This window comes from Anoplopoma fimbria, chromosome 3 (assembly GCF_027596085.1).
Source record: "Anoplopoma fimbria isolate UVic2021 breed Golden Eagle Sablefish chromosome 3, Afim_UVic_2022, whole genome shotgun sequence".
Lineage (NCBI taxonomy): Eukaryota > Metazoa > Chordata > Actinopteri > Perciformes > Anoplopomatidae > Anoplopoma > Anoplopoma fimbria.
This window is the reverse complement of record NC_072451.1, coordinates 1,180,877-1,207,566: the sequence shown is the minus strand read 5'-3', so window position 1 is coordinate 1,207,566 and position 26,690 is coordinate 1,180,877. Positions and strand designations below refer to the sequence as shown.

The window sequence follows — 26,690 nt, the reverse complement described above, 5'->3', positions numbered from 1 at the left end:
TTTTCTGTCACATGCTTAACCACGCTATCCACTCGTTGAATGTGTAGCTTCTTTCTTTTGAAATGCTTTGCAGGACCTGTAGCAGGAAATCGAAGGTGCAGACAACTTTTCTTTGCAGACAAGACATGCTTAGGAGTATTCTTATCCAATAACTTCATTAATTGGTAAAATACTCAATTATAACCGATAGTTACTAGAATCAAGAGTTGTAAGAAGAGAGCTTTAATACATAAACCTCAGAGAGAACACAGACAAATGCGGCTAGTTATCTTTATGACGTGTCCCCATTGTCCAAACAAAAGACCTGACTGTCTCCTCCTCCCACAGGGTGTTGCTGGACAGGGCGTTCACGGACTACGACAACGTTTTCCACGGATTGGATCCAGAAATGCTCAACCTGTCTCTTCCCCCCTCTTCGCCGCCGCCTCCTTCTCCTACAAACACTTCACGCTCGCCGGCCACCGACAAGTTTGCCAGTACCTCAGAAACAAATACCTCGGACAGAAGTTCCTCCTCCTGCAACTCCTCTCTTTCCTCCCCCTCTTCCACGGACCTCAGTCAGATACTGTTGAATATAAGGTCGTGCCGATGGAGGCACTTTAGACCACGGACACTACCACTACACGAGCTGGACAACGCCCACCCGCTATTCAGGAAGTTGAGTCGAGGCCTGAAGCGACCGGTCTCGGCCTCCACAGCTGGAGGACAGCCGTACGGCGCTCAACGGCCGGTGAGGGTCGTCCCTGCACCCGCACCCGTTGCTGGTAGGTGGATTAGCTGCGCGCACACACACACACACACACACACACACACACACACACACACACACACACACACACACACACACACACACACACACACACACACATTGTGGATGCGCTCATGTTGTCAGACCACCATCTCTGCTTTGATTATGAGTAGTGGATCGGATCACAGATCGGATCAGCACAAAATAAAAAAGGGATAAAATATAACTTTTAAAGATCCCCGATCAAGTTTATTTTGCTGCTGATATTGATTGCTTGATCCATATTGGCACATACAGATGCCTTTGTTTGATTATAGCAGCTGGTCTATAAGGCTCCAGACTATAAAACATTTTTGACAGCTTCCCAAAAATCATTTCAACTACTCTGAAGTCAGTAAACCATCAAATTCTAAATGTCATCCTTTTACCTTTGTTATAATCATTTATAGGGATTTTCTTACTTCATAATTATTCTCATTTTCATCAAAATACATTGTAAAATGATATTGATGTGGTTTTTGAATGGTCACTTATGTTGGTACAACGTGTTTGTAGGCAAAGACATACCTGAAGCACAACGAGAAAATGGTATTTTGAGAAATTTCACCTTCAGTTTGAGGCTAAAATGCGATTATAATAGAAATCCAGACTGAGTAGTCGACATCTATCCATGAACTATTCAGGATGCTCATCCTTTTACCCCGACATCTTCCTCTGTCTTTTACTTTTACCTAGATTGCGATCATCATCGTCTTTTTATTTGTTGGGAGTGTCTTTAATTGCAGGTTGAGTGTCGGTCCTTCTTTCCAGCTGCATTGCAAACATTTTTTTTGTAGTTCATCAGGTGCAGCCGCCGCTTTGCATTCACAGCGTGCCACCTCGCGCCACCACCCAGTCCACACGGTGTCAATTAAAACTGGGGTTTGATAAATAAATTCATGAGATGCAAAGGGTTTGCTAGGGCTGTGTGGACAAAGAGGCGTGGAGCGTGGAATACAAACTAAATGCCACAGCTCCCTGTTGGCTTTTCCCTGCGAGGGGCAGTCAGTCAGGCGGTCGGTGTCTTGATGTCGCTACAAGCAGTTTACAGGAGTCGTTTATGTTTTGATGAGCATGAAAACACATATTCGCTTGCACCATAAAGAAACTAAAGGATACAGATGTAATGAAGAGGATTTTAAGAGAAACTCATGAGACTGCAGTAGTGGTTAAGTCTGCGTCGTCAGCGCTTCTGAGTGAATAAGTTCAGTATTTTTGATTAAAACGAGACGGTGGCAGGTTGAATGAAAGAAGCGTGAAGGGTGTTCCAGATGGAGGCGGCACTAGAGGACGAGCTGTGACTTTCAGATGATGCCGAGTCCTGGATCCTGTGAAGTGGAGAACTGAACGGCTCACGGAATAAAAAAAACAACAATATTTTACTGAGCCCCAAGGCCACGTTAATACCTATAAATGTGGGAATAGGAGTTTATAATCAATAGAAAGCCAATTAAGAAAGACTTGAGGGATGATGGTGTAGGATAAGTGACTGGGATGCTTATAAGACCACGAGTTAACATGAACACAAGAAACTACCACATCCAACTGAAGCACCGGACGTGACCTGCTTATGTGGTTGAAATGATCACAAACTCGTGCTAATGGATTTTTAGATGGTCAGAAAAGAAACGACAAGGAACACAAAGTCAAATCCAAGTGGTACAGACCTAAAGGGAAGCACGAGAAATGTAGTTACATAATGAAATGTGGTTTCATTCACCAATAAACATATATTTAACAAGATTTCATTATTACTCCAAAGTGAGAAAAGCAGTGGCTTCAAACAACCTCGTGCATCAGTGATGAGTTTCACACAGAGCTGATGCTAAATTGCAAGAAGCTACAGCAGGTGTGGGCAAACACTTAAATGCAGTGTACGTATTGTATGTTTACAAGCGTGCCGCATGTACACAGAAACGGTGTTAATGATCCGAATGGTCGAGAAACGCTCAGTTGTTGAAACGAGGCACAAAAGAGGTTTCTCTAAATCAGACACGACCATCACATTGTCTCTGGATTTTCCTTTGCAATCTTCTTGGAAACAATGCAGTGTTTCTTAAACATGTTTTTGATGCTGTGAATCTAATTACCGGATTTGTAAAGAACTCTTGTCTCTCTCTCTCTCTCTCTCTCTCTCTATCAGCTTTCACAGCCGAACAGTACCAGCAGCATCAGGAGCAGCTGGCTCTGATGCAGAAACAGCAGCTGGAGCAGATCCAGATGCAACAGCAAGCCAACAGCACCGCCACTACAAACAGCACAAAGGTCAGTGTCCTACGGGTCACTTCTGCTCCTCAAACTGAACTTTCTTTTTCTCTCATCAGTGACGTTAACAGTTTTTCTTCTTCCTCTACAGGGCCTGCCGAATACTTTGGACCAGGCCAGCGCTCAGTTCGCCGCCTCGGCACTAGCCACCGCCGACAAACTGCTGGCTCTCAAAACCAAGGAGGAGCAGGCCCTGGGAGGCGGAGTCAATGGCGTCCTCTCCCCCTCAGGTAAGACGACCCTAACAGTGCTTCAAATTTGAAAAAGAGCCGATTTGACACGAGATGACAAACAAGAACGTTCTGTCTTCTGTAAATAAAGTGACGTCCTGTCATGAGTGTGACCTTCCTCTATCTCCATCAGTCAACATAATAAGAATAATTTTTCTGAGAAATTATGGGAGCTCCACAATATGCTAACACCGTAACAGCCGGAGTCATTTTCCGCATTATTTTATTCAACATTGTGGCATTTTAGGGCTCATTTGACCATCTTGATTATTCACAAGCAGCACTGTGAAAGTGCTTGTGATTACTTCTAACAATAAAAAATATAGTGTTTTCAAAAAACTAATGCAACCGCAAAGTAATAAAAAAAACTAAAGGCACTTAACATTTAAAGTGCACTTCACCCAAGTGTTGCAATACAGTGACACCGAACAGACAAAGCAAACAATGAGGGTGAAGTAATTGCAGTACGTTATCTGACGGAGCAGATAACGACACCAAGCAGACTGAACGAAACCTGCAGCACTAAACCGCCCGACAACAACAGACGCCATTTTTTTTAGACGTGGAAAAGTGACAAAAATGGAATTTACATTTGAGATTATCCTGCAGATGAAAAAGACCGAGGACCTGTCCTCCTCTTTTAAGAAGAGAAACTACTCAAAACTTTCTTGTTCTAATAGTTGCTTTTCATTGTGATTCTGGTGAAAAGTCATAATTCCAGCTCATAAACAACCTTTTTGTATATTTATTTCATATTCACATTCATAAAGTTGATGCATGCATTGAGCTGGTTTTACCTTTTCGATACCTGTACAAACATTCTCAACATATTCTAAAAGGATTAGCATTCACACTTTGAAGCACATATATTCCATATATATATATATATATATATATATATATATATATATATATATATATATATATATAACAGTTTGCAATATGAATAACAGGATTTTTCCTCAAAAAACAGTTAATAATTGAAACCTTCCATCTCTAAACCCCACCCTCACCCCACCCTCACCCCATCCCCACCCCCAGGTGTCTACAAGGGCTTGCACCTCTCGAGCACAGCGTCCCCCGCCGCCGCCCAGGCTCCACCCACCTCCAACCCGACACCCACCTTGCACCACCCCTGCACCACAACCACCACCAGCTCCAACAGTAACAACAACGGCACCGCCCACCCCGCCAACGCCGCCGCCACTAACGCCGCCGCCACTCAGGTCCTGCTGGGAAACAACAACAACAGCCTCCGTCTGGGTGTTCCCGCCGGCAAGCGCGTCCACGCCCCCCGGACGCTGAGCGCCACCATGTCGACGTCCGCCTTAAAGCTCGCCCACGCAGCCGCCGCAACCGCCAACTGTCAGAAACCCAAGGTCACCACGGCCTCGGCCTCGCCGCTGGACATAGTGCCCAGGTGAGGAAAACAAGCGACCAGTGTGAGGACGTTAAAGATCATCTATGCAGATTTTATTTTATGAATGAAGCACTATATTTAGCTTTACTGACGTTTTACCAGATGTACTCCTGCTGGAGTTACTAGAAGTGCACGCCTTCTGTTTACTTTAATGAACGTAGTAGTGTTCTGCTTAGAGTGTGGAGAAATATTCCAAAAACAAGAGTTTTAAATAATATTTTCCAGCCTTTGTTTACATTATGAAAGAAAGTTTGTCTTGTATTGGAGAAACGGTGTTCTATTTGTAGAAGAAAGTTTAAAAAGTGTCATTTAAAGTACTATTCCACTGCAGGGACTTTAGGAAATGTACCGTCGGTCACAAGTTCTGCTTTTGTTTCTATTGTTCTGCGCCGGTTTGGGGACAAGTTCCTTGAGAAGTTCTTGTAACTGAAGTTCAGTTACTGCTCAATGCAAGTTCCAGGTACTTTAAAGGAACTGCTGGCAGAGCTGTGGAGCGGAGAGGATGAACTGGTTCACCACCATCAACAAAGATACATAGACATAATATACACTATAAATCATCTACCCGACGATAACGCCAGGCAGGGTCATTTAAGGGAAGTTCCATTGTTCCATTGCAACAACAAGGAAGGGTCGGTAAATAGCCAAGTAGATCGTCAAAAAGCACAAATGTTCAATGTTTTATAGGAACCAGTTATAACTTATTTTCACTTTTCCGTCCTTAGTTGGGCTTTAATACAGATAAACAAAACTCATCTGAGCTCTTTTAGAAAAACAAAAAAGCGTTTCTACGTAGCAATCGAACACATCATTTTGTAGGGTAGAACTTGTGTTTGAAAAAATCTAGCTCTTGTTTCTTTTGAGTTTAAATTAACTTATTTAACCTTAAAGATATTGCTGCCTCTTTTTTTTAATGCAGAACATCCAAAACACACCAGTTCCAGCAGAAACGTGAGCGACAACTTGATATCAAAAAGGTCACGAGACTCTCCATATAACAAATGTACAAGTTCCTGCAGTGCGAAACTAAATTGCTACACTGATGAAACCCTTTTCACTACTCTGATGCTAACTGTGTGTCTCTTTTTGTCTTCTTTTTTTGGTTCCTCAGGGAGAACCACGAACAAGACAAGCCAGCACTGAACAGTCTATCAGAGAACACAGTGGCCATGGAGGTCACGTAGCCTCCTGAACGCAGCACGGGGGAGGCCTAACGCCGCCGCCGTCGTCGTTGTCGTTGTTGTTGTTTTTTCTTTTTTGTTTAGTGTTTTTTTTTTTTTTTTTTTCAAAAAAGGTGCTATGCATCGTTCGTTAATGGTGAAAGCAAAAGTGGTGGCGGAATGAGCACGGCAAAAAAAAAAAAAAAAAAAAAAAGGCTGGGTTTCCATGGCAACCGTTTTGGGACTTAATTGCAATGCTCGTCTCGTACAATTTTCTTTTTTTTCTCCCCATCCCCCCCTTACCAGACCTATTCCCCCTATTTGTTACTGTTAATAAGAGATCGTCTGTAAATTCTTAATATGGCAATTATATGTACAGTACTGCATATTTGTAATACCACCACCGCCCCTCCCTCCCCACTCCCCCCCCTTGTTCTTGTATATAACATTACTTGAATACAGAAATTGTTCATTTGTGATGTTTTGCACTCGAGATATTGAAAAACAAAACAAAAAAAAAATCCAAATTAAAAAAGAGTAAACGACAAACTGCAACTGGTGCGAGTGTGAGGTGTGAACGTTGTACCACAGAACAATGTGTCATCACATGCATGGTGCCGATCTATTTATTGTGCCGTGTTTACAAAGGGTTTTATTTTTCGGTTCATGTTTTTCTCTAATTTTTTTAATCATTTTTTTTATACACTGTTCCCCGTGCTGTAGTCAGTGTTTAGATAGATTTTTTTTAAAACAAAAACCTCTGTATTTGTTTTGGGGGGTGTTGTGAACATGGCCGGGAGCTCGTCCGGTTTTTGGTTTCCGGCGTTCTTCCACGACGTTCCCCGCGTATCATGGCGAATCCACGGAGACATGCGTTCAAACAGATTCAGGCGGTAGAAGACGACGACGACGGGGTGAATTTATTTGTTTGTAGGCATCAGTTGGTTAATCAGTTTCCACAAAGCTCTTCCATACATATAATATTCCTGAGACAAGTAACAAAACAATGGGGGTGATTTCCCAGAAGACATTGCTGCTTCTGACTCATCTAAGCACTATATGATTTTTCTTTATTATTGATGCTGCTTTTGTTTGATTTTTACTTTTTCTCTCAAAGATGATCCCCCCTTCCTCAGTCCCCCTTATCATTTAAAAAAATAAGTATTTTTGTATCTCCCACAATTCATAAAGTTTCATTTTCCTCACGCTAAAACGTCATTCTTTTGTTACTTGTTGATCTTTAAAAAAAAACAAAAAAAAAACTATAAGGGAGTATTAAAACAAAAAATGCAGTAACTGACATTTATTATCATTCCAGCTTCTACATTAAAAAAAAAAAAAAAAAAAAAAAAGGATGAAAACATGTATTAATTGAGAAAAGGAAGAAAAAAAAGTTTTCTCTACTTTAAAAAAAAAAAAAAAAAAGAAAACTCTCCAGAAGGCTGAAAGGCCGTGAACGTTATCGGGTGCCTTCATTTGGGAAAAAACAATTAAAAATAAAAAAAACTTTTAAAAAATGAAAATCTCTCTCTTCTGTGAAGAGTTTGGTACTGAACAAGGCTACTTGTAGTTTTTCTTTGTCTGTACCACAATCCCAATGCCCATTCCAATGGCCCGGTTGATTCATGAGTTTTTTTGTTTTTGTAGACCCTTCAAACACACACACACACACACACGGGAAAGACTAAAAAGATCCTCTTGAATTGTCATGAAATGAAATAAAAAATCCAGGGCATTATGTGTTTTGACCAGCATGTCTCGTTTGTTTTGTTAATTTTTCTGTCTTTTAATGTTTCCCCTCACGTGGAACCGAGAGTTTGGCTGTGAATAATCAGTCGTTTTGTGTGTCAGCGTGGTTTTAAAGAGAGCAGAAAGTCTTTCCTTTAAGAAATGGGGGAGGTGGCTCGTTATTTTTTGGGGTAAATCGGTTGCAATGGAGTCACGGAGTAGTTCTGATTTTTTTTTTTTTTTTTTTTTTTTTGAAGCAAGGTCGTGTGAGTTTTCATGTAAATCTGCACAAACACTTTTCCCAAACTAACCGATCGAGGCAAAGTATACAAGCAAATCAATGTTCTACAAGGTTAAATGACTGCTGAGAGCAGTTAACCTCTTCATTTCCATGTCAAAGGGCTCTCTAACGACAAGGTGAAGTGGTCAAAATATCCTAAATACTGTATCATAATGCGCACTTTGCTTCTTTATTATTTATTTTTTTAGGTGGCTCAAATACGTCCACAGCAGTTCAGTGCATTCTTTCTCCAAACGGGGCTCCGTATGTTACAAACCCAACGAAAGCTTAACTATTGAATAACTTAAATGTAAAAATCTGAATATTTTGTTAACCACAGACCTTTTTCCAGGCGTCTAACCAAGAACACATCGACTTCCAAACGAGGAAACCAGACGTGCAAAAAGTGCTGACTCATTTCTACCTTTTTAAGGAATAATTCCTGCTGCTTCAGTCTGGTTGCTTTCCCAGAAGATGCAAAATCTAAAGCTTTCCTGTTTACTGCAGTTGATTTTCTCCAGATGCACTGACAATAATATTAGTAAAGCTTAAATATGCTGATTTATTGCCTTAACCTGGTGAGGAACAACCTGGATTCTGTTTAAAGCTGCGTTTCCGTCCTTAATGTGCATAAACTAAGCAGAGAACGTAGGTTGAGTGAATGTGTGTCAATGAGATCAATGAAACAACACCAGCTTCTGCTGCATTGCAGTAGAGTCGGCTATTAAAGCATGGAAGTGTATAAAAACATGAATTTATTCATATATGTATATATATATATAAAGGCCATTAACGAACACTGTAGCAGTTTACCTGAGGCTCTTATTCATAGAAGTCAACACAGAACTGGGACGGATAAGAAAAATGGCATTTAAATGCAAATGCTGCTTCATGGAGGTTTAAAAAAAAAAAAAAAAAAAAGGAGGAATAAGTCGATAAGAGCTGGAAAATAAATGAGCCGAGTTCAGTCCGACTCGCAGAGAGAGGTTGGGTTGAATGTGTGTCCGGACTTGATCATATTTGGATCTTTTGCCTGTAATTGCTTGTTCCTAAAAAGATGGGAAGTAAAAAAAGGAAACTGTTTGTAGGGATGTGAGGGAAGCTGATATCTGGTGTTGTGGAAAGTGAGCATCTCAGGGCAGTAAGACCTGTTCAGTAGACTGAACGTGAATCCATGGCTGCAGGGATGTACAATAAGACATCTTTTTGCAAAGAAATGATAAAAAATAGTGAATGGAAAGTGGAGAGGAGAGTTTTCGTTTTGTGCTTTATGAAAGTTTGCAAGCTGTAAAAAAAATAGTTTATTTTAGTTTTAAAGATAAAAGTGCTTAAAGGGCTTCAAAAGCCTAGTGCTGAATTTTACAGAGTTTACTGAACTCATCGCGATAAGTTTGATTACTTGGATCCAGACTGAAATATCTCAACTACCTGATTAGTTTTCCATACAAATATTCTTTGTCCCCAGAAGATGAATCCTAATCCGAACTGTTCATCCACCATCATCAGGTCGAAATTAGATAAATTGCTAAATTAATCTAAATTGGATACATTTCTAAGATTAGTCGTCTAATCAATTAGTCAATCGACAGAAAAATCAACTATTTTGATAATCGATTAAACTATAAACTAGTTTTTTTTCATGCAAAGAATGGCAGCAAATGTTTTCAGCTTCTTGAATATGGAAATGTCCTGCTTTTTATCTGTTTTATTCATTTTTCTTCATATTTTTGGGTTTTGAACTGACGAAATAAGACATTTTAGAATATAACCTCAGACTTTGAGAAGCTGGAGTGAACATAAATGATTAATTGATAAATCGAGAGAATAATCATCAAATTTAACAATAATGAAAAGAATCATTAGTTGCAGCTCTCGTCAATATTTCATTCAGTCCAATACTTTAGTCTCGCCAAATATGTGCTAATTAGCAAACGTTGGCTCGCTCTACGGTCTGATAATGAGATGGTGAACGTCAAGAAGTATTCAGATTGTTGTAAGTAAAAGCCCCTTGTTCAAAAGCACAAAAGTACCAACATCTTTTTAATACTTTATTTATGGAGTTTTCTTTTACAAACTGAATAGAATGAATAAAGTAAACAGTAAACCAACTCCCTCTACATAAACCTTATACCAGGGTAAATAAAGTATCAAAATACTTAAAGTGCTATGTAATAGTTCTCATTATGCAGAATGGCAAGTGTCAGAATCCTGTATATTATATCATTGGATTATATTTATACATTACATCACTGGTAATCATTTTTTATTGTAAACTCACAAATAATTCTGAAAAAGCTCTTTTTTTTAATGTTCTGCTGACGCTTGTTGGTGCTTTTCAGAGTTTAATTCTCTTAACGAGCGTAATCAGAACCAAAGAGAGCGAAGAACAAAGATTATTTTACACACTCGTCCTCGTTATCTGGGTGCACTTTGCATGTAAACCGATGCTTTCAATTACCAGAGAGAGAGAGGGAGAGGGAGAGAGACCTTTAATGAACAGCAGACGCCGGAGACGTGATGGACTGGAGAGCTCGTTAAGGCTGATGAGTCAGAGGGTAAGATGGGGACGATCAAGGTCGTCTGCAGAAGGCGTGATCACGTTGAACCAAACAGCCGTCTGGTTCCTGAGATCAGTCGCAGCGTCTGAGTCTTTGCTCTTTGATTAGTGAAGCATCCTTCTCTTTTCATCTGTGGAGATGCATTTGTTCATTAAATAATGGGGTTTTTTTCAGAATTCTATGAGATTTAAAGTAAGTTGAAGCAACAAAGTCAACAACTAAACATGATAAATGTCGATATGTTTTCACAGCAGGGTCCTTGGATATGTAATTCAAAGAGCAGATAATAAAAGGAGGCAGTGAGGTTCAGGATGTTATGACTATAATATCCGCCTGTCTTTAACTTCAGGTCTGGAAAAGATACAGTTCACAGGTTTTCCTTATATATTGAAGAAGAGTGAAGTGGGTGTGAATGTTTCCTGAAGCTTCATAATGGACACCCTAAAGATGTCACCGTCGTCCTCACCCACTTTTCTATTCAGTTCAACAAAAATGTTGTTTACACACAAAATAATTAAGTAAATTACTCACACTTCACAGCCAGTTACTTTTACTTTTTTTTTTTACTGTACACTTCAGTTAGTTTACAGTCAGTTATGGCATCAAATTACTCTCATCATTTCAAGATGTTTATTGTCTCCTGTTTTTATGATCGTGTGAAAGGCTTTCTGTGGGAGGCTCCATAAAATAAAGAAAATATATATTACATATAAATAATATAACACAATAAATATAGGAGGCAATACAAAATATCCATCTAAGACAAACAAACTAAGAGGTTGCATATTTATACAGGGATTTAGTAAAATACCCATCCATGTTATTACAACACTATGCTGTTGAATTACGGTAGAATTAGATCCATAATTCTTTGTGAAGTTCAAAGTTCAAATTCCCCGTGTTATAGTCCCCCCTGCATTGATTTCACAATATAATACTGAGTACAGTGTTGTGAAATATCACAGTTAAAGCCTGTGAAGTGATTATTTATTGTACTGAAGTAATTATCTCATGAAATCTCATTTATTGCAAATCAAATATTAGGAGCACAAAATAAGAAATATGTTTCCTTCCGTGTGGTCGCATTCTGAGTTATGATGGTTCAAAAAGGTGAAGAGTGACTATTAATCATGACACATGTTTCAGTATTTATGATGGCAGAAAAAAGAAAAAAACTTGAATGAATCTCAAGGGACAACTGGGCTGAATGTAAATGTGCTTTAAATGATAATGGGTGTATAACATAATACCATTTGCATGTTTAAAAAACTTAAAAATAGAATTAAGGGGGAAAAGAGCTGCAACCCAAAAAATCTGACTTTTTTCTGCTCCTCAGCGAGTGATGAAAACAGATGTAACTCTTTTAGCCGAGAGAGAGAAGGAGGGAAAGATGAAATGGAGGTGAGGTGTTAACGTTCATTTTAATAAAACCAGTAGTGTTTTTATGTCAGACTGGTCTGACTGGAACATAAGAATAATAATGTGTCTTCGGTCTTATAATGTAAAGTTACTCTGTTCCGTTTTGAATTGTTAGAATTCAAAGAGAACATTATGCTTTTTATTAAATGTAAGAGAACAAACCGAGACTCAACGCGACCACAGAACAAAACAAACCCAATTATGAGGTTTTTGATTGTGTCAGCAGAAACTGTGTGTGTGTGTGTGTGTGTGTGTGTGTGTGTGTGTGTGTGTGTGTGTGTGTGTGTGTGTGTGTGTGTGTGTGTGTGTGTGTGTGTGTGTGTGTGTGTGTGTGAGGGAGGAAGAAGGGAGATATTTCTATTTGAAGTCGTTAATTCGAGGTGTGAGAGAGGAGATAAAGCGTTACTTATGTATGAGAGCTGTGTTTGTTGTTGTAAATTACTTTTTTTTGTTACAAAGGGATTATGGGATGTCCTTATATGTCAGGTTGTTAGCATCAAACTCTGTTTATGGCCACAAATACATCACCAAACTTTTATTTTTTAAAGTTTTGGGTATAAAGAAACTGATATAAAAGTATTTTCTCTTGGTAGTATAAACTTCAAACTATAGCTACAACACTTTTCAACCTTTTTTTAAAAGATTTGACAATGTTTTATCACAGTCAGCTTTTTCTGCCTGCATCGTTTTCAGTATGTTTTGCTCGGTTGTGGAAGAATATTCAAATATTTCACTTAAGAAAAGTAGTAATGTAAAAATGTATAAATACGTACTTATACTGGTGCAAGTAAAAGTCCTGTGTTCAAAATCTACTTCAATAAAAGTATGAAAGTATTAGCGTCAAAATATATTTAATGTAGCAAAAGTAGGAGGTCTTTATTATGCAGAATGGCCTGTTTAAAAACCATATATAGTATTTTATTATAATTATTGATGCATTCATTTGTTCATCACTTTTGTGTTGCAGCCAGTAAAGGAGAAATACATTTTAAGTAATGTTTAACCTGTGATAATATATCATCATTTTGTATTAATGATCTGAATATGCAAAGTAACTAAAGCTGTCAAATAAATGTAGTGGTTTAAAAAGAAAACATTTGCTTTCAAAATAGTAGAGTAGAAGTGTAGAGCAGCGTAAAATGGAAATACTCATGTAAAGTGTGTGTGTGTGTGTGTGTGTGTGTGTGTGTGTGTGTGTGTGTGTGTGTGTGTGTGTGTGTGTGTGTGTGTGTGTGTGTGTGTGTGTGTGTGTGTGTGTGTGTGTGTGTGTGTGTGTGTGTGTGTGTGTGTGTGTGTGTGTGTGTGTGTGTGTGTGTGTGTGTGTGTGTGTGTGTGTGTGTGTGTGTGTGTGACTACAGACTGCCAATCTGCAGGGATTGTTGATATCTGGCACCACCTAGTGGTTAAACCTGGTATGTACATTGAGTTTCTAACAAAACACTATGTAACAAATGTATTCTCTATTATCTCATCCTCTATTAAACATTTATCAAGAACAATTAAAATGAAAAATATATATATTAATTAAAACAATTATCCGTCAACCTATTTCAGCTCTTTCTGGTTTTGATCCATTTCATTTGATTAATCCTTAAAACAAATAAAAAATATGGTTTAAATTACTGTTTAAATATTTCCCCTGACAAACCAATTATTCTCTATTATTTTCCATCTCATCTTCTATTAAACTTTATCATGAACTATTAAGATTAAATATATAATAATTCATAATAATATTAATAATAATAATGGAGGCTATAGACCTGAGACTTGACTTGGACTGCATTTATCTCAAATTTGGACCTGGTAAAATCCCAAAGCAAAAAAAAAAATCAATTACACAGGTTTTGTTCGGACATATGTTCATATTCATTTATTACGTCTGCGCACTAAAATAAATGTAGTTATAGGAGTGAAAATAAAGTGACAAGAGACATGAAAGAAGACTTTTCCCCATAAAACATATTAAAACATTTGACTGAAACATTTGTGTGATGACTGGTTTTCTGTTTCCAGTAAACATAAGAGGACAGAGTCACAGTTCATTTTATTTAAACCTTTATTTACTCAAGGTGGACACATCAAGCGTCCCTTTAAACCGTTTCTCAGGAGCTCTCTGCGGCTCCACAGTCGGGGTTTGTTGGATGTTGTGCAAATACACAGAAATATTTAGAGGTGAGGTGTCTTTCTGGAGGGGAAGGAAACCAACATTTCTAATGCTGGTTTAAAAAAGAAAATCTGCTGGAACACGTTTGACTTCCTCCGGCCTGTTTTCTGAAGGACGAGCTATTTGGACTTTTACATCTGTATAAGTTTGTTTGTTTTTTCCTCCTAAAACATTTATCGGTCAATTTATTTCAGCTCTTCCTGATTTTGATCCATTTCATTTTAATAATCCTTAAAACAAAAACAAACATGGTTTCAATTACTTAGCATTTCCTCTTAATTTGGCTTAATGTAAAACAAAATTTGCCAGAAATAAAACACTCCTTTTCAAAATTGTAGGATTTTGTCCTTTAATGTCTTGAAAATGCTTTAAAATATTATTTTTTTAGGCGTATACATGTTTATATAAATACTACATGAAATATAATTGTGAAATAACATGCTCAAGTGACAGTTTCTGCCGTTCACAGTAGAAACTAGTGAATTAAAAAACTGAGAATGTAAATTCATAGTCTTGTCGCCGGCTATACATTCAAACAGCCTCAGAATCCAAAAGCCTGTTTCAGACACACAAAGAAAACAACAACAAATACTAGAAACATATCTGTATTCGCTGGGACGGGCCAATAAAAAAATTGAAAATATTAAAACATTGTTCGTTTATGTTGCGTACGACAGAGACAACAAACAAAAACAGTTACAGAATTATAGAAACGATAATCACAATCATGCAGTTTCACTGTGAAAACACTTTACAAAGATTCAGAGTCTCTCGGGTCTTTTCTGCTCAAACTTAAAGAAACATAAATCAATAACAGTGTAAAAATACATCTTACTGCCACAAAGTGTCGGTTCTTGTGTCAAGAACTCTGTCGTTTTTTTTGTGATTGACAACGATAAAAAAAAAAAAAAAAAAAAGTAAATAACAGTGGACACACAATTTATAAATTCACATAATAAATCAGGTGTCGGTGCTGAAAAGCAACAGTAAAAAACAATAATCACCTTTCCATCAGAATAGGTAGGAATTTAAAGGACCAGTTCACACAAATTAAAAACCTTATCCTACCCTTATTAGTCTCTTGCTACATGTTACTGCTACCTGACTATCTTTTGCACTCACTTTTAACAACTGCAAGGCTCAAAAATAAGAAAGTTTACGAGCTGATGTGTTCACGATCATTTCTATTATCCTGGAAACAGCAGTTTAGTAGGATGACATGAGAGGATTTGGGCGAAACTCCAACTATGTTTTGTGCGGTTTGCTGCACTTTTTTGAGCAAGGTATGAAACTTGACGATCCCCTTTTTTAAGCCGTTGTTGTTATTGGATAACCACTTATAAATAAAAACAACTTGAATAGAAGCAAGTTGAAATTGACAACGGGCTTATTTTTGATAAACTTGATTAACCTTCATTAGATTTGAAGCTGTGATTGGGGTTACTGACTGTCAGTGGAAGCCACAGTATCTGAATGACCAGATATCACGAGGGATTATCCAGGAAACATGTTGTGATTTGAGCGAACTGACCCTTTAAAAGTCTCAGATGTGAGGTTTCTTACTGATCCATCTGGACTGTCCGCCTCACCTCACATCTCTGATCTCAGATGAGATATGTTTGACAGCACATGAACCGTTTTCACTTGATTTTTAGAGGCACAAATAGAAAAGTGAAGCCAGTGAGAGGACATGTTCTAGAAAGAGGTTCTCACCTGGTCACCTCTTTTCTTTTTCACTGGTTTTAGACGTACAGTACCAGTCAAACGTTTGGACACACCTTCTCATTCAATGGTTTTTCTTTATTGTTATTTTTTTCTACATTGTAGATTAATATTGAAGACATCCAAACTATGAAGGAACACATATGGAATTATGTGGTAAACAAACAAATGCTCAACAAACCAGAATATGTTTTATATTTTAGATTCTTCAAAGTAGTTGAATGAGAAGGTGTGTCCAGACTTTTGACTGGTACTGTACAAATATTTCAAAAGTCTTTGACCCAATTGTTTCGAGTCGACCCCTCAGATCCGGTTGGACATCATCCCGGTGTTCAGTTTCAGAAAGAACGACTTCAGCTTGCACATCGGACACCGCGCCTTCTTCCTCTTCTTCTTGCTGTTCCTTCCTTTCTTGTACACTCCGTCATATTTCCCCTCCTCGTCCTCCTCTTCCTCCACCCAGGGAACCCAGGCCCCGTTGTGCCGGCCCGGGTCGGCCCGAGGGTCGTCCGGCGGGAAGTAAACGGGCACGGCTGTTTGGTTGTAGTAGGCCAGCCGGGCCATCAGCAGCTGGACCACATCCGGTCTCTGGTCCGCCAGGTCCTGCCTCTCGCACGGGTCGGCCGTGATGTTGAACAACCAGGTGTTTTTGAGGGCGGAGGATTTGAAGGACGGCAGGACGGCGCGTTCGAGGTTCCACCAGCGACCGGGGAGAGTGGGAAGAACCTGAGGAGGAAGAAATGTGCATTTATTCATGATCTGTTTAAAACAGGAGAGCTTAAACGGGGTCTAGATTGTGTTGCAGTACCTGTGGGGGGACCCAGTCTCCGTGACCCGGGTCTCCTGTGAGCAGCTTCCAGTCTCCAACTCGGATGGCGGCCTGGACCGAAGCGTCCCACGGCGGCTCGGAGGACTGGACGGCTGGACGGGACGTGTTCTGGTCCCTTAAATGTGATTGGAGCAGCGTTTTGGATTTTGACTGAGGTGGTCTAGACCGTGACAGGTTCTGGTTCTGGGATGTGTTCCGCCTGGATTTTGTCTTGAGACGTGATGTTCCTGACTGTGACGGAGCGCCGCTGGACTGGGACTCAAGACGAGGATTGTGATGTGACAGTTTCTGGTTCTGAGGTCGGACTTTGGATTTGGGTTTAGATTTTGGAAGAATCTTAAATTTAGGTTTAGGTTTTGTTTTAGGCTCAGCAGCGTGATGGGAAAACGGCCGAGGTTTCTTGGTGGTTTTCAACCGGAACGCCGACTTCTGCTTTGGTTTCTGCTTCTGGATCTTCTTCTTCTGGATCTTCTTCTTCTTCTTCGGCTTCTTTGGGCCTTTCAAGAAAACAGTTACAAAGTCAACACTTCTTTAATACTCTATCAGAGTCCCCAGCAGATAAACTTCATTTAATTCCCTTTTTTATTTTGCTTAGTTGTCTGTAGGAGGTGTTCATGTCTTCCTCCCTTACATCCTTCCTTTTCATCTTCACTTCCTCCCTCCTCCTTTTGGCTTTAACTTTCATATTGCTTCTTCTTTCAATACTTGTGTTTACTTCTCCTCCTTCCTTTCTTTTCTTATATTCCCAATCTGCAAATCCGATGCTAGAACAGCTGAGGCTTAGTTAGTTTTGCCGGTATTTGGTAATAAAGCGTATTAGAGGAAGGAAAAATAAACCTGATGATGAGGCTGGATGAAAAGTGAGAGGAAATAATTCTCACAACTTCAGTGTGAACCAAAGTGGAAAAACAGAATATATTTAAATATATATAATGTATATTTGCATGTATCTCTTATTTCTATGACCACTTAGCAAACTCGCTAAATCTGAACAACTTTTGAAAAGGTCAAGAACTCACACTTACGAACAAAACGGTACTTTTTCAGTGACACAAAAACGAACAAGCATAATGTAATGATACCTTTAAACTTCTCAACCTGTATTTTGTTTCTTCTAAATATACACTTCATTATGAAAAATACTATATTCATGACTGTCAGCATAAACTCTAATTTGTGCAGTTTTGTTATTTATCTCACAATTCAAATTTATTGACTAGCGCTGCAACGATTAGTCGACTTATCGTTAAGTTGATCGACTAACTATTTTGATAATCGATTAACTATTAAAGTCATTTTTCATGCAAAGAAAAGATAGAAAAGCCCTTTTCAGCCTCTCAAATATGGATATTATATATATCTTTGGGGTTTTAGACATTTGACAAACAAACAATTAACTAATTAATCTAGAAATGACCATTTGTTGCAGCCCTTTGTCAGACTGAAGCAGCGTTTGACGTTTATTTTGGTAGCTACCTGCGGCTGCGTGCGTGTTGACGTCCCAGTTCTTGGTTTGAGCCGGCGGTTTGTGCAGAGGGTCGATGTTGTGAAGGATCTCCTGACGAGGTGACTCCTTCCCCTCACTGATGGTGGGCCAGACATCAAAACCATCCAGACCGTGACTCTGAGAGTGAAAAAAACACTCGTATCACAGAGAACAAGGCAGGAGAAATGATATGTAACGAGTAATGAGAGATCTCTATGTGTGGCGGTAGCTTTATCACAGAAGGAATACATTCACCACACAGGAAGGAATAATAGTAAAGGTAATTTAGTCAAAGAGGCTAGTGAGTTTCCGGATTAGTCATCGCCTTGTTTATGCTCTCTGGCAGAGGAAACCGACCGGCACACGTTGCCAACAAACCTCTCTGTGAGACAGTTTAAACTGACTCGCCAATGAAAGTAATTTATGTCCAAACTAAAATGAAACTATTGGAAATAGAGCACTTATGGTAAAAAGGTCAAAAGCACGCTTATCTACAAATTAAATAAAGTTTTACAGTAGCGCTGCAACCTGAAACTTGAGTTAAGTCTGAGGCCAAAATGAGGATTAGGTAATGCCAACGGAGCTCTAACCGTGACGGCAAATAAGCTCATGCATGAAATCTGTGGGAGACAAAGAGGAAAACACGCAGATTCCAAATCTCTGAAAAGCTTAACAGTAAATCTATCATCGTTTCAGGAGCCTGGGTGGCCGTGGAGAGAAACATCAGTAAATCTGCTCTGTTACAGAACAATATGATGGTCAGTAGTGTACTCATAAAAGTGCATTCTCCTCGATGTTTACCCTTTAATAAGATAAGATAATCCTTTATTAGTCTCGCAGCGAGGAAACAAGAGACAGAGTAAAAAACAAGATCAAAAAAATAATGATAATATTATAAATAAGTAATAACACAGTAAAGAATATTAAATAATATAAAAAAAGTTAAAAATCCAACAATAAAATAAAATATTATATATAAAAGTAAAAAACAATAACTTAAAAATCCATAAAAAAAAAAATAACTAAAATATTATATATAAGAAAAAGTAAAAAAATCCACATTAACTAAAATATTATATATAAGTAAAAAAAGTTAAAAATCACAATAACTAAAATATTATAAATAAGTAAAAAAAGTAAAATTCCACAACAACAAAAATAATATATACAAGTAAAAAAAGTTAAAAATCCACAATAACTAAAATACAAAAACACATTAAAGTTCTGAGTTCCACTGACCTCACTGGTGTTTCCTCCGGCCAGACCCACCAGTGTGGGGAACCAGTCTGTGATGTGCAGCAGAGCTTTAGAGACCCGTCTCCGGCGTCTCAACAGAGGGCTGTGAACGAACGCCACTCCACGGACACCACCTTCCCAATACGTACCCTGGAGACACAGTTGGAAAATAAATTGCATTTTCTCCTCTCTCTTTTAGTTAGCAGAGATTTTTAGTCACACTTTATTTGGATAGTCCACCTAAAAATGGTTTATTTGTTACATTTCAACAGCTTATTAGTTGAGATTTAACAATTCAACTGTTACGCTTTTGTCTGTGGATGTTTAACAGATTATTTTGGAGTATATGTGACAATTGAATTGAATTGAATTGAATTCATGAACACATGAATGAACACATCAGTTGACGTTAAAACTTCTAAATCTCTACTGACACGTTTTTGAAATGTTACAAATACTTCTAAAAGAAAACATTTATACAACTCATTATAATAAGGTAAACAATATAAACCAGGACTAAGAAAAAATCCAGAGGACAGTTTATATGTTATTCATTACCTTTTTTGAGCAGTTCCATGGATTATGTTTGTTCACCTAATACTCAAGATAAGAAGCTGTCTTTGAAAGGCAAATAAAATAATAAACACACAAAAAGGAAATGTTACAAATACTACTAAATACTATTGGTAGGCGTACTATTCAAGAAAAGTGTTACCAAGACGTCTGTATGTACCACTGATATTCATTTTTTTATCACTTGTGAATATTTGCAGACACTTAATCTTGTAGAATAATTTGATTCAATTGTTCTTTTTTTTTTAGGAAATAAGATCCATGGATGTTACTTTAAACATCTCATACTTATAGGTATGGAACTCCTCCTTATATGAAACAGGTCAACTGTAAAAAAGGAATAACTAAAAGTCTCTAACCACATACAACAATTGCTGAATTAATCCCAAATGAAAACTCTGCTATTATTAGATTTTTGCAAAAAATAAAAGGCCATGTTGTTACCAAAATAAAAGGGTTTATCTTATGTATAGTGGTCATTTAGACTTGCCAAGATCAACTCTACACTGTCAGATATGTAAGCTTTATTAGGTTAGCATCAACTTAGTTATTTGTACCTTTCGTCCTCGTAGCGGCCAGTTGCTTCCTCCCGTGAACGGCTGGGCTCCGTTGTCGGTGGAGAAGATGATGACGCTGTTCCGGTAGAATCCGTACTTTCTCAGAGCGTAGGTGACGTTCCGGACCGCCTCGTCCACCGTGGACACCATGGCGGCAAACTTCCTCCTGGCCACGTTGGCCATGTCCCGGTACGGGTAGATGTAGGACTTGGGAGTCTGTAGAGGAGTGTGAACCGCCTGGAGGAAAACATTAACACAGTGTATTTACATGAGTTATACAGTTGATCTATTTCTATTTATTTATTACTGGTTATTCTTATTTATTTTTTCCTTTTTTCCCCACAACTCAACATAACATATACATAAAAACAAACCAAACTAAACAAAGGGTAATAATTATTATAAAAATAACAATATCATGCAGTTATCATGATTTGAATTAGTGTATTAACCAAATGTTTCATGAGAAATCTGTTAAATATGACATGTGTAATGTGTTGGAGAGAGTGGTAAAAACTTAATCTGATAAATTTAAATAAAACAAAGGGTGCTTTCCAAAGTAAAATACACAAAGTGTTGAAAATGGCCAACATTTCCTCCTTTAATACAGTAAACTTTACTTGTTTAAACTATTAATATCATATGATGCATTATTCTTTACTGTAGATATGCAACATAAACTGTATACTACTTTTTTGTTGGGATACATTTCTGTAATTTTGTTCAGCTGACTTCCTTTCTTCAACTTTTTCATCTTCTACTTCAGTGAGTCCTTTCCTACATTTCCCAGAATGCCCCTCAACTCCTGCTCATGGTGTTTTAGTTGGAACTTCGTGTTCCCTTCTTGAGAAAATGAAGAATAAACAGCCCTTTGTTTTGTCGTTCCTTGTCAGCTAGATTTTCTCAAACCACATCAAATGAACATGGCTGCCCACAAATATCAACAGCAAACAAATATGAGTTTAAACACTTTTAACATCTGAGTTATGTGCTTTTAATGAAATGGTTTAGTTTCCATGTGGAGTCAGTAAATAAGTTTATGATGCTCACAGACTTTAATGTGGCCTCAGTCCCCACATCCAAACATAAACTAACGCAGCATGAAAACATATGAGGCCGTGTTATATTTTACTTGTTTTCTCTCTCTCATTTCTTTCTTTTTAAATTTTAAGGGGCTTAAACTGAACTCATGCTCCGGAGATGTTTTTCATAGATTTTTATTGACATTTCTCTCTGACATGAAACCTCAGCGTGATACCTGGAGGGAGAGCAGCAGGAACAGAGGCCTGTCGGTGGGGTCGTGAGTCTCCAGGATCTTTCGAGCTCGCTGTGTGAAGAGCGTGGTGGAGTACTTTCCCTCCTGGCCCCACGCCACGGCCTCGTCGTCATGGAGATCGTACCCACACAACCCCGGGCCGTCGCAGGACCCGTAACTGGGGACAGACGGAGACATGTGAGTTATAGAAACAGATGGTGAAAAAACAGACAACAAATATCAGTCCCTGTTAATTAAATAATATTTTTTTAAATTTAAAAAAAATTTAAAAAATTAAAAAACTATTAAAATTAAAACACTATTACAAAATAATAAAAATGAATAAAAATTATAATAATATAACATTTTAATTAAAAATAAATAAATAAAAAAAACTATTAAAATCAAAACACTATTATAAAATAATGAAAATAAATAAAAATAATAATAATATAAAATACAATATATAAAAATAGAATAAATAAAAAACATTAAATAAATAAATAAAATAAAATAAAATAAAATAAAATAAAATAAAATAAAATAAAATAAAAGTATGCTTTTACCTGTAGTAATCCACACTTCCTGTTAGAGAACCAAAGAAACTGTCAAAACCCTTTCTGGTGGGCAGGCACGCCTTCCTGGAGGAAAGACAAAGTAAACTAAGCATCAGATTTCTATGATACTGTTCTACAAAAGCAGTTTAAAACATTTGCAGAGCAGACTATTTAAAAAGTGTTAACATCCCTGTTTGTCCATGTTTGTTAGCTTGCTAGTCGTCTTTTTTTCCTACATTTCTTTGTGTATTACAATCAACAATCAGTGGAATGAATGTGACCACAATATAAACAGAAAACTTATCAAAACACTGCTCCAAAGAGCTACTAGTGGAAAACAATCCACATGTTGACACATTACTAGGAAAAAAAGAATCACAATATGAACGCCTAATTGTTTTTTTGTTGTTGATAGTCACATCCGTCCACCTGTCAAGTCTCCGTCTCACCTGTAGAAGCCCAGGTGCCACTTGCCGACCATGTGAGTGGCGTAGCCGGCCTCGCGGAGCCTCTCGGGCAGAGTGTCCATGTGTGGCGGCAGACAGCTCGGCTGGCTGGGTCTGATGATGGAGTGCTGTAGTCCTGTGTGGATCTGGTATCTGGAAGAGAAAGACAGACTTGTTATTGGCTTCCTATCAGATTAACTGCTCCCAAGCGACCTGCTGTAAGACTGCCTAATCAATAACGAGATTATTCATTTATCTTTTTTGAAGCCGAGCCCTCAGCTTAAAGACTGTTCTGTCTTTTGTGTCAGACACATCTGAAGCTTGCAAGTTTCATTTCTTTCTGTCAATTTAATCTATCAATCTTAGCTTTTATTAATTCTTTAATTCTTCTTTAGCCTGTTGTTTGTGCTACTGTAACCTGCAATAATCAACAACTAATAATCACAACATGCTGTAAAAAGATATTGAACAATTAATCCTAATAATCTTGACGATGACACAATAGTATGAATTAGTTCTGAAACTAATCAATGAGATCAATCATTTGACAGACACTTTTGACAATCATTTTATGGTTTAAAATATTTTTTTTGCCAGAAATACCAAATGTTTCCTGTTTTTTATCTTCTAAGATGTGAGGATTTGCTCTTCTCTTTTATTTTAAACATATAAATTGAACATCTTTCAACTGGAAAGTCAACAGACTAAACAAAAATGAAATTATTAGCTGCAGCCTATGAACAAATCTTACTGCCACCCAGCTTTATGCCAACAAATATTCAGTGGTGTTCAATTTAAATCAATGCTGCTGTAACTCACATGGGGAATAACAATATTTAATTGATAAAAAATAACCACATGAATGTATCTGTAACAGTTGAAGTTGCTCCACAATGACAAACGTTCCTCTAAATGGTGTCAAAATCAAGTCCAGAGTATTTTTTATGTGTCAGACTGACGGACAAACTGCCGACTTTTCCTGCAGGACGCCCGTAGAAACCGTCCGTACCTCCCGGTGAGGAGCTGGCTGCGTGACGGCGTGCAGATGGGCTGGACGTAGTAGTTCTCCAGCGTCACGCCCTCCGCCGCCAGCTTGTCCAGAGTGGGAGTCTTGATGGTGGGGTTGTGGTAGCCGATGTCGTTGAAGCCCTGTGTTAGAGTCATGGAAGAGTTATGTTGAGTGTTTTCAGATTGCAGATGGTTTACAGAACATTTGGCAAAATCCCTCTTAGTGACAAAATGAACTTAAACACAGAGGGTTTAAATACTTTCTCTATGTGGTACTTCTGCGGTCTCCCAGATGGATGCAGAACTTTACTTGATATCTTCCTGGAATGTCAGATCTCTTTTTCAGCTCTTTAAATAATATATGTATTTGTGTTTACGCCTCTGATAACTGAAAAAGATTCAGGTGTGTTTCTGGTTGAGTGAGGAAGACAGCTGTTCTTCATTTAACAGCCTTTGCATTGTTGGTTTGCATCTTTTTGTGGAACATTTTGTTTTATTTCATGCAAGACGGAAACAAATGTTGCAACAGCAGCAATAGGTCGTTTTATTGGAAGCATGCATCGTCAATAAACCTCTTTGACAGCTGTTTAAGACCAGGAAATAATGGCTTTAAGGCCGGAGCGATACTACATTTTTGAGGCCGATACAGTTATTTTTGGAAGATTGTTAAACTGATGTAAACCGATCTTTCAATCAGTTTGTACAGAATTGGGGTTAATCAATAAACTGACTGATCAGTCAGGGTTTTACATTTTTCATTCCGTAGATAGATTCCACAGAAATACGATGGTTGTGTTTACAACTTTTTTTTCTGTTTTACTGCTGATAAACCAAATTTTTGCATTACTTTTAAATTTGATTGTGGAACAGGATTTGTCTATTCTTATTTAAACAATATCATCTAAGATAAAACAAGATAAAACTGAATTAAAGCTAGGGTGGGCGAAAACAGCCGTTGAGATTCCGTCGCGTGCTCTCTGGCCTCTCCCTGCCACGCTACCTGCTGTAGCTCCTCCCACCGAACGTCAGTTATGCGCGTTCATGTGAATTCAGTTACATTGATAGGAAGACGAAACACGCAGGGACGCACCAACGTCGTTGCCAAGGTGACCGGACAGTCCCACAGCCAATAAGAACGGAGAATCGGAGCCTCGCTCTGATTGGTCAAAGTGTACATGAGCGGTGGCAATTTTTGGGTGCGGCCCACAGAGGCAGGGGAGAGCAAAGTTATGAGCAGATATTCTCAGAGCACTTCACCTACATATAGCTGACTGGCTATTAGGACAGTTTTGCCAAATATTACAGTAAAGAAATGACCCACCCTAGCTTTAATCCCAACTATATTTATGAGAAAAAGTGACTCCAGTGCAAATAGAATAGCATTTAGAGTAAGGTAAATATAGGAGAAAATAATCTACTTGAATATAAAAAGTAAAATACAACAATTTAAGATTAAAAACAGGAGTAAAACTATAAAGTGTGTAAAATATAATACGAATACAAGTGCCGAATATAAACTAAAATAAAAAAGCAATATTGTGCATGATATCAAGAGACATATTGTAATATGAAAAGTATATGTGACATATGTAAAAGTAATAAAAAGTTGTTTTGCACATAATATAATTGAAAGTGTTATTTCACAATGTTGAACAAGTAATATTGCGCAACATATGGATATTATTGTTCTCAGTGTCGGATGTTTCTGCTGTGAAGTCTTTGTGTTATTAATAATAAACTGTATTTTAAATACATATATAGACTTTCACACACACACCTGGTCGTCTGTGAGGATGAAGATGATGTGCGGCTGGTTCTTCTTCTTCTTGGTCTCTGTCTCATTATTCTGAGTGTCATTCTGGTTCTGGTTCTGGTTCTGGTTCTGGTTCTGGTTCGGTTCGGACCCTTGAGCAGACAGGCAGTCCAGGCTGAAGAAAACACTCAGCACGCTGAGAGCCACGGCAGCAGCAGCAGCCGCCTGCATCTTTACTGCAGAGAACACAAAAAGAAATAAATAAAATGTAACAATAGAGCGAGAACCTCCAGGAACAAAAAAACACCAGAGAACTGGAGCTTTGAAAACGCTTCAGTCGGCACAAATTCACACGCGCATGCCATCACTGGCGGACTAACTGTAGACCATAAAACCACGTTTGAGATGGACTTGCCAACTTGGCTGTAACTTAGATCTGAAACAAATCCATCTGGTGGAGAGGGAGCTAAAAACTCTGAGGAGGTCTTTTTGTTTTTAACCATTTACAGTCTTTAGATCTGAAAAATAACAAGTTTCTCACAAGACTCACATTATTCTTTAGTCATTTCATGTTGTATTTTTTTGGAGCCTCACATCATACAGTGTAGGAGTTTGCAGCATGGATCACATCCTCTATGACTGTATATGTAATCATATATGGTAATATTAAATATATAGTGATGTCATTTTCCCCAGTTGTATAAATTAACCAGACGAGGATGTCTGTTTTTGAGGTAATCTGGAAAATTAAGTGACAAATTAATGTACTTTATTTATTTAAAATCATGCAAAAATCCAATATAGGAATGAAAAAGTCCTGCTTATTGATTTGCAATATTTAAGGGAGAGAAAAATATCAAATTATTTGGGAAGTTGCAATTTATATATGGCCACATTATCCCTACATGATACCTAAACAATTATCGTCAACATTAACAATATCATTGCAATATCTATAGATTTTTTTTCAATAAAGACATTATAATGCTTTCAGTAAAATTCATCTTTAACTTTTTGTTTATTGTGCGTTTTGTCTCTTATTCTGAAAATTAATTCACTCAAATTAGGAGTGAAGGGAGCTGGAGAGAGAATCTGTAACCATAACTTTATATTTTAAATGATTTAGGAGGATGATCTCTGATGTCAGACAAATATTGTATCTTTAATAAGGTTCAGTTCATTTAAAAAATGAAATCAACATTGCATGCTTTGGAGTTTGTAAACATGTCACAGGCTCCTCTTCTGTGGAACCAG

The 26,690-nt window shown here is 37.9% G+C and overlaps 2 protein-coding genes across 6 annotated transcripts in view; one reads left to right on the top strand and one right to left on the bottom strand.

Annotated features, from left to right (window-relative positions):
• The window catches only part of LOC129089424 (enhancer of polycomb homolog 1-like), a 32,793-nt gene extending 25,183 nt beyond the window's left edge, over positions 1-7,610 (top strand). For 4 of the 5 annotated variants that reach the window (XM_054596869.1, XM_054596874.1, XM_054596871.1 and 1 more), the window contains 6 exons: positions 328-764; positions 2,931-3,052; positions 3,144-3,282; positions 4,324-4,702; positions 5,622-5,679; positions 5,814-7,610. In XM_054596869.1, coding sequence (XP_054452844.1) covers positions 328-764; positions 2,931-3,052; positions 3,144-3,282; positions 4,324-4,702; positions 5,622-5,679; positions 5,814-5,894 — 1,216 coding nt within the window. In that variant the 3' untranslated portion in view covers positions 5,895-7,610. The remainder of the gene's footprint in view (positions 1-327; positions 765-2,930; positions 3,053-3,143; positions 3,283-4,323; positions 4,703-5,621; positions 5,680-5,813) is intronic. The other variant, XM_054596873.1, reaches the window with a different exon arrangement.
• Positions 7,611-15,945: 8,335 nt separating this feature from the next.
• Positions 15,946-26,690, bottom strand: part of LOC129089423 (arylsulfatase I-like) — a 13,901-nt gene continuing 3,156 nt past the window's right edge. The window contains exons 2-11 of the mRNA XM_054596868.1: positions 25,461-25,672; positions 23,685-23,824; positions 22,679-22,828; positions 22,239-22,313; positions 21,676-21,850; positions 20,418-20,654; positions 19,291-19,437; positions 18,042-18,189; positions 16,545-17,062; positions 15,946-16,462 (exon numbers count right to left, since the gene is read on the bottom strand). Of these exons, the coding sequence (XP_054452843.1) occupies positions 16,040-16,462; positions 16,545-17,062; positions 18,042-18,189; positions 19,291-19,437; positions 20,418-20,654; positions 21,676-21,850; positions 22,239-22,313; positions 22,679-22,828; positions 23,685-23,824; positions 25,461-25,667 (2,220 nt within the window). The 5' untranslated portion in view covers positions 25,668-25,672 and the 3' untranslated portion in view covers positions 15,946-16,039. The remainder of the gene's footprint in view (positions 16,463-16,544; positions 17,063-18,041; positions 18,190-19,290; positions 19,438-20,417; positions 20,655-21,675; positions 21,851-22,238; positions 22,314-22,678; positions 22,829-23,684; positions 23,825-25,460; positions 25,673-26,690) is intronic.